We start from the raw sequence: 16,569 nt of genomic DNA on the forward strand, positions 1-16,569 counted from the left end.
GAAGAGAGAAAGGAGAAGCATTCAGTCTTCATGTTTTGTCGTAATGCCAGCTAGGGATTTGAAATATTTTTGGCTATTTTGCTTATAGTTTTATAGCTAGAGTTGGGGAGTGGTCACCATCCTAGATTTCTAGCAAAATACATAGCATTTTCTAGCTGGGGACCCACCAGCTATTGACTAGCAGTGGAGGTATGCCCGAACACTAAACAGCATCTCAGCTTCCAGATACCTTGAATGCATGTGCTTTCTTCTGTGCTTAAGGAAATATAAAGGAGTAACTGTACAATCAAAATATTATTTCTTTTATGAGCCTTAAGGGGGGCCCCTGGTGGCACAGTGTGTTAAAGCACTGAACTGCTGAACTTGCGGGCCAAAAGGTCCCAGGTTCAAATCCCGGGAGCGGAATGAGCACCCGCTGTTAGCCCCAGCTTCTGCCAACCTAGCTGTTCGAAAACATGCCAATGTGAGTAGATCAATAGGTACCGCTCCGGCGGGAAGGTAACGGCACTCCATGCAGTCATGCCGGCCACATGACCTTGGAGGTGTCTATGGACAACGCCGGCTCTTCGGCTTAGAAATGGAGATGAGCACCAACCCCCAGAGTCGGTCATGACTGGACTTAAGGTCAGGGGAAACCTTTACCTTACCTTATGAGCCTTACCTTTATGTATGATTTGTTTAAATACATTCTTGATTGTTAAAAGAAATAATAATTGATCATTAAGCACGCATCTGAGTTAGATGTTGAACTGGACAGATAATAAAAATATTGTATCCTTCTGTTCAAAATTAATATGAAATAGAAGAAAAAAGGAAGAAATGTTCAAGGGCCTCATAGAAGGAATATTTTAAAAACCCAACACGAGCGAGAAGGAGCAGAAAGAAAATGTAAACAGGAAGAACAAGTGGAAGAAGATTTGTGAGTATAAGTGTGGATACGGAATGTGATTACGGCATTTGAAATAAAAGGCCCTTGATACTTGAGGGAATGCCTCTTTCTTTCTTTGTGACTGCCCAGAGATTGAGATCTATTGGACAAGACCACTAGTAGAGGAAATAGATTATGGGAGGACATGGAAGAGGACCTTCTCCGCGGTGGCATCCTAGTTGTGAAATAAATCTCCATTTCAAGGCTTGATCTGTGCCAAGATTGGTATCAGTTAGTTGCCAAGTCAATAAAACTTGGCTTTTTGTTAAAGCCTTCAGGACTAATTGATTTTATCCAGGCTGCAAATCTGTGGCTGCATTATATTAAAATGTTTTGACTGGTTTTAGATTGTATGATGTTTAGGATATTAAATCGGAGTTCTCATTCATTGTTCTAAATTGATTTTCTTGTAAGCCACCCTGAGGTCCTCAAACAAGCCAGGATATACGTATTTTCATAAATAAATAATATTCAACCATACTTTGTCTGATTGTCTTTTTGTTAAAAGATAATCAGATCTGGCAATAAAGAGCTCCTTGCAAATATATTTTTTACTTCCAAAGACAGGGGTGGTAGCTCAAGAAGATGTACATGTTATGTAACAATATTCTATTGATTAATAAATCTACATTGCTAATTAATTAATTAATGAACACAGGGAATTTAAATTAATGTGAACAAGAAAAAGGAGAAAAATCTCACGGCATTATGAAAACAATAATGTATTTTAATATGAGGTTTTTATAGATCACAATCTGTTTCCTCAGAATCATGGTGGAATTTAGTATCCAAGTACTAATATATGTTTATGGAAAATGTGGTCAAAAATTGAAGTGAAAAAGAAAAACTTTAACGGAACAAAAATAAAACAACCATGGAATTTTTAACACTGATTATAAACATCCAAACTAAGACTGGGGCTGTTAATTGCCTCTACAAAACTATAGCAATATATTTCATTGTCAGGAAGGTTTGTTCAGTCCAAAGTATACTATTTTTTTGTTAAGAAAACAACGGGACCGTATGCATCACTAGTTAGTTAGCTTATTCATATATATAGGCTCTTAAAATCTTGTGTTCAGGACATTGCTACTAGATTGAATTTGTGGGCATCTAGTTTCTTTGGGATGTTCTCTGCCTTCTCCAAACCTGAATACATAATTTGGTTTCTTTCTGGAAGAGATGTCACCTCTTGCAGTTTTCATCATCTCATCACCAGAGAAGACAGATGCAAGATGCTTTCAAAAAAGGGAGGAGGGGTAGAAAAGGAAACAGATGCCGAAGAAAAGGGTAGTAGAAGAAGCATCTCCGTCTTGCGATGTTTTATGCCTTCAAGTCATCTCTGATTTCATGGGATTTTCTTGGCAAGATTTGTTCAAAAGGGATTTGCCATTGCCTTCCTCTGAAGCTGAAAGAGAATTACTTTCCATGGCTGAGCAGGAATTTAGATCCGGCTCTCTAGTGTTATCACTGAAGGCTCAAACCACTACAGCACATTAGCATGTGATACTATCAATTTGTTTTCTGCATGCCTAGCCACACGCTTCTGCTGCTGCCCCCAAAAAGTCTCCAGTTCCATTGAGAGCCGGCAAAGGTAGTGGAAGCATCTGAACCAAGGCTGTCTACAGATGTTATTTCTGACTGAACAGATATTGGCAGCTCCTGCACACACACACACACACACACCAGTAGCCTAGAGGAGTCTCATATGACAACAACAGCTAGGAGAAAGGTGGGGGATGACCCCCATAAAAGAAAAGGTATATACAAAACTGCTGGGTGCAATTATCTAAAGGTTGGGAACCTGGTGTTACTAATATACTCATGATATCCACCTGCATGTCTTTCAGTTGCAAGGAAGTATTTGGAATACTACTTCAGTGTCTGTTGTCAGTAATGGGCCCCTTAGAGAAGAGTTTTAGTTCAGATCCACCTTTTTGGTATGGTTTTCTGTGGAAATGTGGGGGAAAGCCCCTTTGGTGGAGAAGAACGACAGAAGCTCTAAAACAATACATCTGAAGTTTAAAGTGAGCTAATGGTTCAGTCTACCTGAAATACTAAATCTGGCTGCCACCACAGAGAAATTCACTATCTCACAGGGAAGTCAAGAAAATGGGCTTTTCCCTTGTGGAATAACTAAGACACAAAACTGCCTCTTCCTTTCTGCCATAAAGGTGCTCTCAAGGTATAGTTCAAACCAGCCAAGTGAAGACCCAACATGACTGCTGTAGCATGTTCTACATTCTGCCTGACAGTTCTGATTTCAAAGATCTATCTGCACTCTGTATTGTCCTACCCACCAACTAGACTAGAAATATCAGTCAAAAAATAAATCCTCAAAAAGCTGTTTCATCTTGACACTAAAAAAAAAGGAATCATTCACGTTACTGAGTAAAATGGTGAAAGGCAAGGATTTAGTCTGTCCTAGTGAACATAAAAGAACCATCAACCTCTTCTAATCTCCCCACTGTGGCACCACTTTTGGCTTTTTTGAATGCCTGGGTGCAAAAATGATGGTGGTGACAACTGCCAGGAATAGCTGATTTCCTGAGACAACGTGGTGTTTTCCTCTGTGGGTCACATCAAAATCCATAATGTTGGCCCCGAAACCTTCACTCAACTTATACATGAGGTCAACTTATCCATGAGTATGTACAGTAGTTCTAACTTTGATCAAAACTCACATCTTCTTTCTTATGATTGGAGTCTTCAGTGAAGCAATGAACAAACAAACCCTGTCCCTTTTTCTGTGTAACGGCACTTTGGATATTTGGAGTTTGTTATCGCATGCATCATCTCTTGATCTTCTGTTCTCCAAACTAAACACCTTATGCGTTCTTCATGGGGCTTTTGCCCAGACCCCTATCATCTTGGTTGCCTTCTGGAAAGGTTCAGTTTTTTTCAATAACTTTCTTAAAGTAGTGATCACAGACTGTTTTTAAATCATCTGATCTTCAACCTTATCTGGTTTTGATGGGAAGCTGATAGTTTCATCATTGACCTCCCCCTTTTTATTTGGGAACATCTGCCCAGCTCCATTCTGAAGGGGCTTCAAGTGTTTTCCAAGAGCTATGAAATAGAGATGGAAGCTCTCAAAATAAATTGGCAAATTCCTTTTCTATTCCTGAATGCAGTTCATCTGGACCTTGAGACCTGAATTCTATTAAAATAATGACGTGTTCCTGTGCTGTCTCTTTTTCTGCCCTGAATTGAAGCTCCTTTCAGCATCATTTTTTCTGTAATTGGCTGAATGCTTTCGTACTTTTTGTACTCCATCCTTGTGTGTTGATGTAGAGTATGTCCGTATCCGTGGATAGGATGTTATTTTCTAGCGGGTTATGTATAAGTCATGACTTATTCAAAAAGTGAGTGGTATCTTACCCTTAGCATGGAATAGTACTGGCATATGGCCTGAACATTAAATCCTGTTATCCAGACAGCCTCAGCAATGGTGATACCAAAAACCTGAAACTAAATCTTTCTGACTGTTTCATGTATTTTGAGTAGCAGAGGAGAGGGGCTAGGTTGAGGCTCCTTTGATGTGTTGATGTGGCTTTGGTCCCATGCATCTGGTTAAGTTAAAGCTGTCCTTTGTTAGTGGATGACCAGTGATATTAATGTAGTTGTCATTTTTTGTGTCCTAATTCACTTTGATAACAATGCATAACCACATCATTTTGCATACGTCCCGAGGCTTGTTTATTATACTCCATCATGAATCTGAGAAAGTGGATTCTAATTCACCGTGATTACTTAAATAAACCTGTTAAGTCTTGGAAGTTCGTTTTCTGTTCGTTTTAATATTGAATACTTTTGGAAAGTTACTATAATGAGCAAAAACATAAATTAAGCCCTTTTTCCTGAACCATTTTTTTCCTATTGGATCTAGGCCAGAAGGGAATGAGGAAATGGGTACATATTTTCCAGTAGTGAGAACTTAAATCATGGTGAACACACAAATCATATCAATTTTTTAGTAGTATCTTGTTCTATTTCAAAAATTATTTAACATTTATAATTTACCTCCTAGTTTATCAGCGATATGTCAAACCAGTTACTGTATGATTCTGAAACAGTATGGCATAAGAATAACTTCAATTAAAGCTAAATGGAAGATGAATTGAACCAATGTTGTTTTTTTTACTCCTTGGTATGTGGCACATTTATTGGTGAGATCATGAAATAAGCAGCCAATGCGACAAGGGACTATTAGAAGGAAGGCAGAATTTCAATTTAAGTCATAAGCAAAAATTTTACTTTCATATCAAATTAAATAAATTTGGAAGTGAGGGCAGCTAGCATATCTGGTGAATTTTGCACATAAAGTGTTTTATAAAAAGGTATCAGGTTAGTTCTTTATCCTTTCAAATGCTGCATTTTACTGTGTATCATAGGATACCATTTCATAATTTGATAAACTATAATAAGTTGTTGAAAACTTTTGAAAGGCAAAACAAGGAAGAAAGCAAGAAACCAGAAGCTAAGAAGATGGAGAAAAAAAGAGGTCAGTAATCAAAACCTACTTTAAAATATTTTTTGTAATTAACTGTCTACATTTAAATGTAAAAACATATAGGAATTCAAGGGAATACCATCTTTTTGGGGACAAACCAGTGTGCTGAATACTGCCTCCTATTTGTAGAAGGTAGTGTCTAAACAAACCACAGAATTTTGGTCCTTGGCTTCTTTGGCTTCTCATTAGCCTGAGAAAGAAACCAAGTTCTCTTTCTTTAGAGTAATTTTTTCTCTCTTATCAAGAGGGAGGTAAACCAGAGAGTTTCCTAAGGTTTGCACATCCTAATAAATAAGCGAAGCTCCATTTAGCAATTCTTGCTGCAAGTGGGAATGAGAGGCAGATTGTGTGAATATGTTGCTTATCCACAGTAACGCAGTGTTCTTTCCCCTTGGTTCATTAGAATGTGCAACCTACCATATGTATTAATGTATAAGTTAACCTCATGTCAAGGGCAGGTTTTGGGACTAAAATTGTGGATTTTGTTATAGTCCATGGATAAGCCCTGAGGGTCGTTTTCTGGAGAGAGGGAAGCACCAGTGCCAACTTGGGGCCCTCTGCTCCTGGCCAGTGCCACAATTTCCCCATCCAGTCATCCAAAAAGTCAGAAGCAGCATCATGGCAGAAAGTAGAGAAGGTTGGTGCTTCTTTTAGGGTTTCCTGGGAAGACTAATCTCTTGCATTTCACCACTTTACTCAGTCCCTTTCTTTGGGAAGAGTTAACATGCATTAATTAGATTGACATGTAGATTATCAATCAATCTTTAAGTTTTTGGGGGTTAGTTTTTCAACTAAAATTATTAGACTTATATTTGAGTATACAGGCAGTCCTCAAGTTACAAATATCCGAGTTACATATATGACTCCTAGTTACACATGGGGGTGAAATAACGAAGTGAGAGGAAATCTATCTCTAGGAAGGGAAATATACTCCTATAAGAGTTGTCTCCACTGAAATTTTATCACCAATTTTATCAACCCAAATTCAATTTTCACAGGGATAGGAAATGAAATGAAATCTTCTGAACAGGGGCACAGATTGCAAAAGAAACATTACAGAGCTATTAACTTTTTACTATGTTATCCAAAATTAAAATATATACAGGCAGTCCCCGAGTTACAAACATTTGTCTTACATCCAACTTATAGTTAAGAATGGGGGTGAGACAACAGGAAGTGAAAGGAATCTATCCCTCGGAAGGGAAATTCACTCCTAAAAAAGTTATCATGGGGAAAAGATGTCTCCACTGAAGCTTTAGCACCCATCCTTGTTTCCACAACAAGCCACAATTTTCAAAGTGCAATTATCACAGGGACAGAAAGTGAGGTGGAATCTTCTGAACAGGGGCGCAGACAGCAAAGCAAACATGACCGTCCCTATGCTATCCAAAGCTAAATGTATCTGTGTGTGTGTGTGTGTATATATATATATGTATATGTATGACTGGCGTTACACTTTAAAATGTACCTGTTCCGACTTACATACAATTTCAACTTAAGTACAAACCTACAGAACCTGTCTTTACTGCCTGTATATGGTAAGCCTTTCAAACTGCTGCTTTGCGCCCACAGGTTTTAATAAAATATAGTGGTTTTTTTTCGAGTGAATAACCAATTGGTATCTGCATTTCAGCCATATTAATATGCTTACTAATATTCTGAGGAGTCAAAATAGCGTATTTAAATTACTGGTTTTCTTGTATTATAACTTTGGTATTACATTGTTTATGCTAAAATGAAAAAAATTGTATCCAAACAAATTCTATGTTCAGTATTTTAAAGTTTTTGTTTTCATATTTAGAAACATCAATGGATTCTAGACTTCAAAGGATACATGCAGAAATCAAAAACTCACTCCAAATTGACCATCTTGTAAGTATACTGTGTTATTCATTAATTTCCTGCAGGAAAGGAAATAAAATTTATTGAAAAACAATTTTTAGTTTTGTCTTGAGGTGACCTAATTACCATTTCCCAAGTTTAGAGTATCTTTTGAACTTTACATGTGAATTCAAATTAAATTGTTTGAAAAAAATTGTGGAAACAAGCACAAGTACTGACTCTTAATATTTGTCATTATCTGTTAAACTAGATACTTGTGAGACTTCAAGTTATTTCTAACTTAATGCGGCCCTAAGGCAAATCTATCACAAGGTTTTCTTGACAAGATTTTGTCAGGGGGAGTTTGCCATTGCTTCCTTTTGAGAGTGTGACTTGGCCAAGGGCACCCATTGAGTTTTATGGCAAAGTGGGGTTTTTTGCCCTGTTCTCCAGATTTATAATCCCTTGCTCAAACTGTAACACTACACTGGCTTTCAATTGGAACTGTCAGCAAGCTTGTTTTAAACAGTCCTGTATGCTAGTTACAGGTTGAGTATTTCAGAATTCTGAATAAGAAACAGTCAACCTGTATTAGATCGCTTCTGCTTTTTAAAAATGTGATCCTTATTAGATTATAATTTCTGTTAAATAGACGAGGTTTAATTTCTAGATGAGAAAGTCATCATATAACTGTGAACTGTGAAATGACACTGATGTCCTGTATGTTTTAACTGCAAGAAGCATAAAATACTATGTCCAAAACATGGTGATCTCCCCCCCCCCCCCCCCAAAAAAAAGAAATGTAAATGTTCTGTGGTTTGTTTTATTAGAATGTAAACAGATGTATTGAAGCTTTGGATGAGCTTGCTTCTCTTCAAGTAACGATGCAACAGGCTCAGAAGCATGCTGAAATGATTTCAACACTTAAGAAAGTAAGTAGTGGCTCTTCGTAATGTAAAGCATATAATTTAGTCTGTTTCATCTTTTATAAACCTTACATTGTAAAATGGAGGCTTGTAGTCCGTACATAGACCACCAAAAGCCACTTTTGTTCCTCAGAATTTTTTTAAAAAGTAGCAAATGTGCTTCTCTGGAGTTCTGATTCTGCTAGACAAGCAACAAAGATTTTAAAAAGCATTTTTGCAAAATCAAGTAGCTGTTAGACGAGGGGGCTTACAAACAAAAGACCTGCCCCTTAAATTGTAATACAGTTTAACAGCAGCAATGTAACTCAGCAGCGGATAGCAAATGACCAAATGAGCAAAAACACGCAGACTAGGTTAATTTGTCTTTCACTTCCTCTGGAGGCTTTTCTTGTTACAAAAATAACATTCTTGAAGTATTTACAAAATTTGGTTTCTTCTAACATAAATAAAGTTCATTACATAGGCATAAATCCAATGCCTTATCTTCACTTACACAATCCATGGCTTTATCTTCTTTCTTCTTGCGGACAATTCAAACTACAAACACAGCAACTCACTCCTTCATTCTTCTTTCTCTGTCTCCACCAGCTACTCCTCAACTCCTCTACTCCTCCACACAATTTTACAGGCACACCTGCTTACAACCACCTGTTGGTGTAGCTGAGTCACTGCACTGTTTCAACCCTTTCAGTGCCTTATCCAACTTTTGTAATTAAAAATACATTGTTAACTTTGAATATTTCTGACAGTAGCCACTCCTGGTTTCTTTTGTTCCCAATTTCTGAATGTTTGTGGTTGCTCACTGCTCATCCTCTATCTGAAACATTTTATTAATGAACTAGGATGTAGTGCAGTTAATGGAAAGCATCTCAGAGATAATAGGTATGTATAAAGTAAAGTGGATTGTTTTTAGTAGATACAGTAGAGTCTCACTTATCCAACATAAACAGGCCAGCAGAATGTTGGATAAGCAAATATGTTGGATAATAATTATTTTTTTTCGTGTCAGGAGCAACCGGAGTTGCTTCTGGAGTGAGAGAATTGGCCGTCTGCAAGGACGTTGCCCAGGGGACGCCCGGATGTTTTGATGTTTTTACCATCCTTGTGGGAGGCTTCTCTCATGTCCCCGCATGGAGCTGGAGCTGATAGAGGGAGCTCATCCACACTCTCCCCAGGTGGGATTCGAACCTGGCAGCTTTCAGGTCAGCAACCCAACCTTCAAGTCACTTAGTCCACTACGCCATCTGGGGGCTCCATGTTGGATAATAAGGAGGGATTAAGGAAAAGCCTATTAAACATTAAATTAGGTTATGATTTTACAAATTAAGCACCAAAACATCATGTTATACAACAAAGTTGACAGAAAAAGTAGTTCAATATACAATAATGCTATGTAGTAATTACTGTATTTACGAATTTAGCACCAAAATATCATGATGTATTGAAAACATTGACTACAAAAATGCGTTGGATAATCCAGAACATTGGATAAGCGAGTGTTGGATAAGTGAGACTCTACTGTATTGGGATGCTTTGAACAGATATGCAGATGGACTCTTCTCCCTCTTATCTTTTCAGATACGGAAGTTCAAAGTCAGCCAAGTTGTTATGGAAAAAGCAACCATGCTTTACAACAAATTTAAGACTATGTTTCTTGTGGGAGAAGGAGATTCTGTTCTTTCTCAAGTTTTGAATAAGTCATTAGCTGAGCAGAAGCAGCATGAGGAAGCAAACAAAACCAAAGAGCAGTGGAAGAAGGCACCAAACAAGAAAACGGAGAAGGAGAGAGAGCAAGCAGGTACTTACAGGGTCCAGGTCATGGAAATGGGCCTAGGAATATAGTTTTGTACAGATTAAAGTTGGTTTAAGACTCTGTTCTTATACCCAATCTGGTTACTATGGTTTTCTGGTTTGGAGAAAATTTAACCAGCAAATCCGGATCCAGCATGATGGCCGAAATCCTCTTGGGTGGTTATGAATGCACGATTGAGAGTTATACATTTGTGACTGTGGTGAATTTACAATTCTTGTAACTAGATCATATCTACGTTAGTAAAAGTTTCCCCCTGACATTAAGTCTAGTCATGTCTGACTGTGAGGGTTGGCGCTCATCTCCATTTCTAAGCCAAAGAGCCAGTATTGTCCCTAAACACCTCCAAGGTCATATGGCTGGCATGACTGCATGGAGCGCTGTTACCTTCCTGCCGGAGCGGTACTTATTGATCTACTCACATTTGCATGTTTTCGAACTGCTAGGTTGGCAGAAGCTGGGGCTAACAGTGGGAACTCACACCGCTCCCCAGATTCGAACCTCCGACATTTCGGTCGCAAAGTTCAGGAGCTCAGCGGTTTAACCTGCAGTGCTACTGGGGGCTCCCGATTAAAGAATACCTAGGGAGCCAGAAAGTCTTCCATTCCACAATTACCTGTCAGCCACTGTGATGGATGGAAGTCTGCTCTCCTATTACTCTGATCTCTTCACTTCCCCATCATGTGACCAATCTGCTATAAGAGGAAATGGCAGCAGGGGCCCTATTTCTGCCTCTCACAATGGAGATAACTTGCACAGGTTTGGAGAAAACATTGGTCAACTGCTTCTTAGTGACAAGGGAACAGATCCCGTCAATCACAGTAGCTAATAAATTAAGTGGGGATGGGGGTGGGATTCAAGAAATTATTATTAGTTTTATTTATACTCACCTCGTCTTTCTCCCCATGGAGACTCCAACCACAAAATTCAAAACGAATACAAAATTTATTTTTTTTTAAAAAACAATTAAATAGTAGTGTGTGTTTATAAAATTAAAATACAATTAATACAATAAAAACTACATTTAAAACACTCAATTCCACCCACAACCTCCCCAAAGCCTGCCCCATATCCTTTCCCATATGCCTGTTGACAGAAGGTCTTTACCTGCCTGCGGAAGGCCAGCAGGGATGGGGCCATCCTGGTCTCTCTTGGGAGGGAGATTCACAGTTTGGAAGCAGCACCAAAATGACCCTCTCCTTTGTTCCCACCAAATGTGCTTCTTGAGCGGGTGGTGGGGCAGAAAAAAGTCCCTCCCCAGTAGATCGTAGGTGTCCACCAGGTTCATAGAAAGAGATACTTTTTAAAAATAACCTGGACCTAAGCAATACAGGGCTTTAGTCAGCACTTTGAATTGTGCCCAGAAATGAGTTGGCAACCAGTGGAGTTGTTGCAACAGGGGAGTTGTGTGCTCCCTGTAGCCACCAGCCCTTTAACTGTTGGCTGCTGCTCTTTGGACCAACTAAAGTTTCTGAGCACTTTTCAAAGGCAGCCCAGGTGGAGCACATTACAATAAACCATAGCTACATAACAACTAGCTGGTTTTGAGATTAAACTAACATGAACCGGCAACTAGTTCTGCCAAAACAAAACAGTTTTTTTTCTTCCCTTGTTACAGGCACAAAAGTAGTGAATGGTGGTTCTGATTCTCAAGATGCAAACCAGCAGAATGGAGAGAGCACAGAGGAAAAGAGAGAGAAGCTTGATGCTGGCAGTAAGAAAAAGTAAGTGGTTGTTTCCCAGTCTGTATATATAGTGGTTCTGATCCTATGTTTTTCTGAAGTCAGAAGGGTATTTATCCTTGCCACACAAGCAGAACAAATATAAAATACTATGTAGCACTGAATGTATAACCAGATAGTATTATTTTACCTTGAGGGAAAAAAACAATGTTTAAACATTGGAAAAGAAATAAGGAGCAAGCTTGTTTTTTGCTGCCCTATAGACTAAGGCTGGAAGCAATAGGTGGAAATTACAGAAAAGGAAATTCCACCTGAACATTAGGAAGAATGTCCGGATGGTGGGAGCTGTTCAGCAGTAGAACTCACTGCCTTGGAGTGCGCAGGGAGCTCCTTTGGAGGCTTTTAAACAGAGGCTTTGATTGTGCTTTTTCTGCATGGCAGAATGGGATTGGACTGGATGCTCCATGTGGTCTCTTTAAACTATATGAATGTATTATTCTGTCAGACTAAATCAGCATCACTAGCTCCATCTCTTACACTTCTGTGTTCTATATTATTTCTAGTAGTCTCATAATTGCAGTGTTTGTTTATATGAATGTCTTTCAGTGGTTCTGCATTGATTTATTGGCAAAAATACAGTTTTTTTTTGTTTGAAGATTGACTCTTTAGAACTGTTTTCCATGGGCTGTTTCAAAGCATGCCAAAGGAAAGAATAGTAGAAGAAACTCATTAATGCACACTACACCCTTCAAGTTGTAGAGCTAATGAACTAATTATCTTAACTTACAATACGGAAGCAACGCTTACAGAGATTTGGAAACAGGAAAAAAAACTTTACTGAGAAACTAATCGGGTCTTGATCGATAATATTCATAAAATTAATCATATAAGGATCAAAGAAACACAAAGGAAAATAATCTCAAAATGGTATAGAACCCCCCTCCAATTAGCTCATATAATGGGAAGTACCTCGAACAAATGTTGGCATAAATGTGGGGGAATAGGTTCATTCTCCCACATGTGGTGGGACTGTAGAAAAATTCAAATCTTTTATAGTAAAATAAGAAAAGAAATGGAAGAAATAATAGGGAAAGAATTAATATGGGACAAAGCCAGATTTATGTCCCTCACAACAAAGGTAAGGGACGATAACAATAATTGGACCGAGATTCTAAAATATATGACAGCCGCAATACAAGCCACAATAGCCCGAGGATGGAGGGATGAGACAAAATGGGACGTAGAAACTTGGTGGTCTTACATATCAGAATATATAATTAATGATTTCATTAATCAAAGGAAAAGAAAATATACAAATAGTCTAAAAGAACCTGACTGGTTCAGGAAATGGTCAGTCCGAATTAACAAAATAGATGGAGACGAAAGATACACCACCTTGAACCAGGCGTTCCACACAGTTAAAATGATCCAATGATAATATATTGAATTGCTGTTCTGGGGTCAGAGGGAATGGGGGAGGGTAGGGGGGTGGGTGTTACATTCCAAAGGATCGTTTATAATGTCATTTAAGCATTAGTTACTTTTGGTATTATGTATATTGAAATAAGACATGCATCGCTAAAATTTTGTTAATTGTTGGAATGTAATCAAAAATTTTTTAAAAAGTTGTTGAGTATCTGCTTTTTCCCAGCCATGCTAGCAGAAACCTTCCCTTAATGCTCTGCAGCTGGGTTTAGAGGTTTTAGGTTTGATCATGTTAATCTAAGATAGCTGTTCCCAAACTTGCATCTCAGGAGAATTATTAGTCTTTCATGAGAAATTAACGAGACTTGGGAGACCTTTCCCCCCATATACAAGAATAGCCTCCTGTTATTCCCAATCAACAAAGTTTATACCATGTGTTAAACTGAAGGCCGGCAGGTCGAATCAGGCCCACCATGTCATTTTATATGGCCCTCCAGAAAGTTGCTGGACCACAACTCTCATCATAAGGCATCATGACAAGAGCTGATGGGAGTTGTGATACAGTAACATCTGGAAGGCTACAGTGTGCTCTCTTTAATCAGGATAGTGGGGTTTTAATTTAGATACAAGACTTGTGGATATGAGGTCTGACTTTAAAATGTCATTTAACCTTCCCCAACCTCAGAGCCACGGATGCTGTTGGGTTGTAATTCCCACTCTCCTCAATCTGCATGGTGGATAATCAAAAGTGGTGGGAGTTGTCATTCAGTAACATCTGGAGACCCAAATTGGGTAAAACCTAAAAAATCACTGGTCACTTTGTAAAAAAAAAAAATAGTTGGCCCTCTGTATCCACGGATCATTCATCCATGGATTCATTGGCCCTTTGAAGGCAACCATAAGGCTGATGTGGCCCTTGAGGAAAATGAGTTTGACACCCCTGGTTTATACAGTGCCTTCAAATGTACTACATAATAAAATATATAACCAGAAAAATGCAGCTAAAGATGTTTAAAAGTGAGCTGTTGTTCTTGCCTTCCTTTAGGATGCCAGGTGATGGTAGAGAACAAGAGAAGACGAAGGTGGCAACCTCTGATAACGAATGAATGCAGCCTACACTTTTGTAAAGTACATTTAAAGATAAGGATTTGCATTTGAGGACTACATTGCTGAAAGTTTTAAATAATTTTATAAGCATAGTATTTTAATGTGTACAATTTCATGGGGGTTGTGAAGAAGCTTTCTTTAACCTTTGTATTTAAACATCCTGATAGCATTTGGCCCAGTATTAATAAGCAATACACAGTTCAAGTGTAAAGCGTTTTAGAGACTGAAAAGTGTTTGTATGTTTCAGGATTAGTGCCGTAGTATGTTTTAACTAACGACTGTATGTTTGCTTTTTGGGTAATGACCAAAATCCTTCCTTTGAAAATTGCCAAACTGGTCTACTTTTACAAACCTATTTTCTTCCTGGTGTCTGTGCATAGTTTTCAGAGTTGATGTTTGCCAAAGTTGTCTGCTCACTTGTGTTTTTGTAAGAAGCCAAGAGCATTTTGTAGCAGCTGCAATGTAATGTATGAGTACATTCAGTCAGTCCTTTATAAGAAGTTAGTTTTGTTCTTGGAAGCTAATTGTGCCAATTTAATATGCTCTGACTTTCTGTTGTATGCTTTTGGTATTGCTATCATACTAAGGAAACATGACTGTTTCCATTGGAATTATTGATGCACATTAGTCGTAAAACACTGTCTTGAAAAATTTGTTTTTTAAAAAATTAAAAGTTTATGCAGAAAAACAGGGTTGTGTATTTTTTTTCCCTGAAATGTCCCAGCTTTCCTGAACTGCTATATCATAGATCCATTCACTAGTTTTATCCTTAGGAGTTTATTAAATGCTTTTTTAAAGCATTGTGAGGGTACCTGGATATCAGGTCCAGAAAGAATTGTACATCTGAGTTCAGGAAATAGGATACTTTCCCTGCTTAACATGTGTTTATAGATGCAAACCAATTGTGACTTTCAGCCTCTATAGTCTTCTGCCTTAGACCCCAATCATAAAGTTTACTATCATGAAGCAACTTGAAATAATTTGTGTTCTAGTAAACAATAAAATGAACTTGCTAGATAAGATTATTTAAGGTGTATATTATGTATTTTGTATAGTTGATGGCAAAGGGTTGCCTTGAGTAGCAATCTGTGGTTGTATGAACAAATACAGATTTCTAGGTTCATGTAATCTTTTGCATGAACTGCCTTCTATTCCATTCCTTTTCTTTGCAAGCTGTATTTTAAATATTCTAATGTTACTGGAGAAACTGCAGGTGGCACCATTACATTGGTAAGATATTTCTGCGTACATTAAAATACACTTTTTGGGGTCGTAAAATCTTTAACCAAATAATTTCTGAATAGGTAGCAGTAGGAATGTATTAATGCTAAGAACCTAGGACATTTTCATGCAAAACAAATGGATACGGTAACAAAAGTACAATATAGAATAAGTAGAATATGGATCTAAGATACTTTTTAATATTTACTACAGTTAAAACACTTGAATATAACCAACAGTGCTATGATTAGATAAGAACAGCCACAAAAGGATCAGCTGTGATACCTGCAATAAATCTTGCTAAAAGTGTCATTGCTAGTAAAGCAGAAAGATAAACTTGATGCATCATCATACACACAGTATCAGACAGGAGATACAAAACCTTTTTCTGGAGCACTATTAGAATGTAGTCGAGATAGAATAGATCCCAAAAATTTAGTTCTTGATTCTACATATCAAGAACCAATGATGAGGCAAATCCTCACAAATGCACAGATGGGAGTACCAAAGGCAAATGAAAATATCAGCCATTAATCAAAGCTGTAGGCATGGTTTGAAAGCAAAGGGCTATAAAAATTGGCCCATACATTTTGAGAAATGAGGGTGATTAATAGCCTTCTCTGTCCAAGTGAAGGCTGTATTCAAAAATGTACTCATGAGTTTCTTTCAGGATGGGAAAATTGTAAAGCAAAGTAGTAGGATATGATTGAAACAACTTGTGATACCCTAAACTTGGTCCCCACTAAATCGGTCTATAAAAGTCGAAGTATGTTGTTGGTCTGTTCATATCCCAAAGCTACATGACATGATGGATCTGGACCAAACTTGGCACACATACCCTTCATTATTCAAATTAAGATAATTGAGGCGTTTGAACTATAAGAACCACCTCTTTTGATTCCAGATCAGAGGAAAAGAAAAGGAATGAAGGAGATTGGTTGTCTATGCCACAGTTTTTAAGGTGGGCTCTAAGCCCATCTCTAAATCTCTTTTCCTGTCACCAACATTACACTTCCCGTTCTTGAGTTGGGAGTATAGCAACTGCTTTGGAAGACGATAATCAGGCATTCGGACAACATGGCCAGTCCAGCAGAGTTGATGGCATAGGAGCATCGCTTCAATGCTGGTGGTCTTTG

General features: G+C 38.1%; 1 protein-coding gene across 7 annotated transcripts in view; it reads left to right on the plus strand.

The window, feature by feature from the left end:
- psip1 (PC4 and SRSF1 interacting protein 1) overlaps positions 1–14,900 on the plus strand; it is a 43,472-nt gene extending 28,572 nt beyond the window's left edge. For 3 of the 7 annotated variants that reach the window (XM_008103163.3, XM_008103162.3, XM_008103164.3), the window contains exons 11-17: positions 804–919; positions 5,323–5,432; positions 7,243–7,313; positions 8,093–8,194; positions 9,767–9,986; positions 11,617–11,722; positions 14,151–14,900. In XM_008103163.3, the coding sequence (XP_008101370.2) occupies positions 804–919; positions 5,323–5,432; positions 7,243–7,313; positions 8,093–8,194; positions 9,767–9,986; positions 11,617–11,722; positions 14,151–14,211 (786 nt within the window). In that variant the 3' untranslated portion in view covers positions 14,212–14,900. Of the gene's footprint in view, positions 1–803; positions 920–1,018; positions 1,409–5,322; positions 5,433–7,242; positions 7,314–8,092; positions 8,195–9,766; positions 9,987–11,616; positions 11,723–14,150 lie in introns of those variants that run through there. The other 4 variants (XM_062971897.1, XM_062971899.1, XM_062971898.1 and 1 more) reach the window with 4 other exon arrangements.
- The last annotated feature ends 1,669 nt before the right edge of the window (positions 14,901–16,569 follow it).

This window comes from Anolis carolinensis, chromosome 2, assembly GCF_035594765.1.
Source record: "Anolis carolinensis isolate JA03-04 chromosome 2, rAnoCar3.1.pri, whole genome shotgun sequence".
Classification (NCBI taxonomy): domain Eukaryota; kingdom Metazoa; phylum Chordata; class Lepidosauria; order Squamata; family Dactyloidae; genus Anolis; species Anolis carolinensis.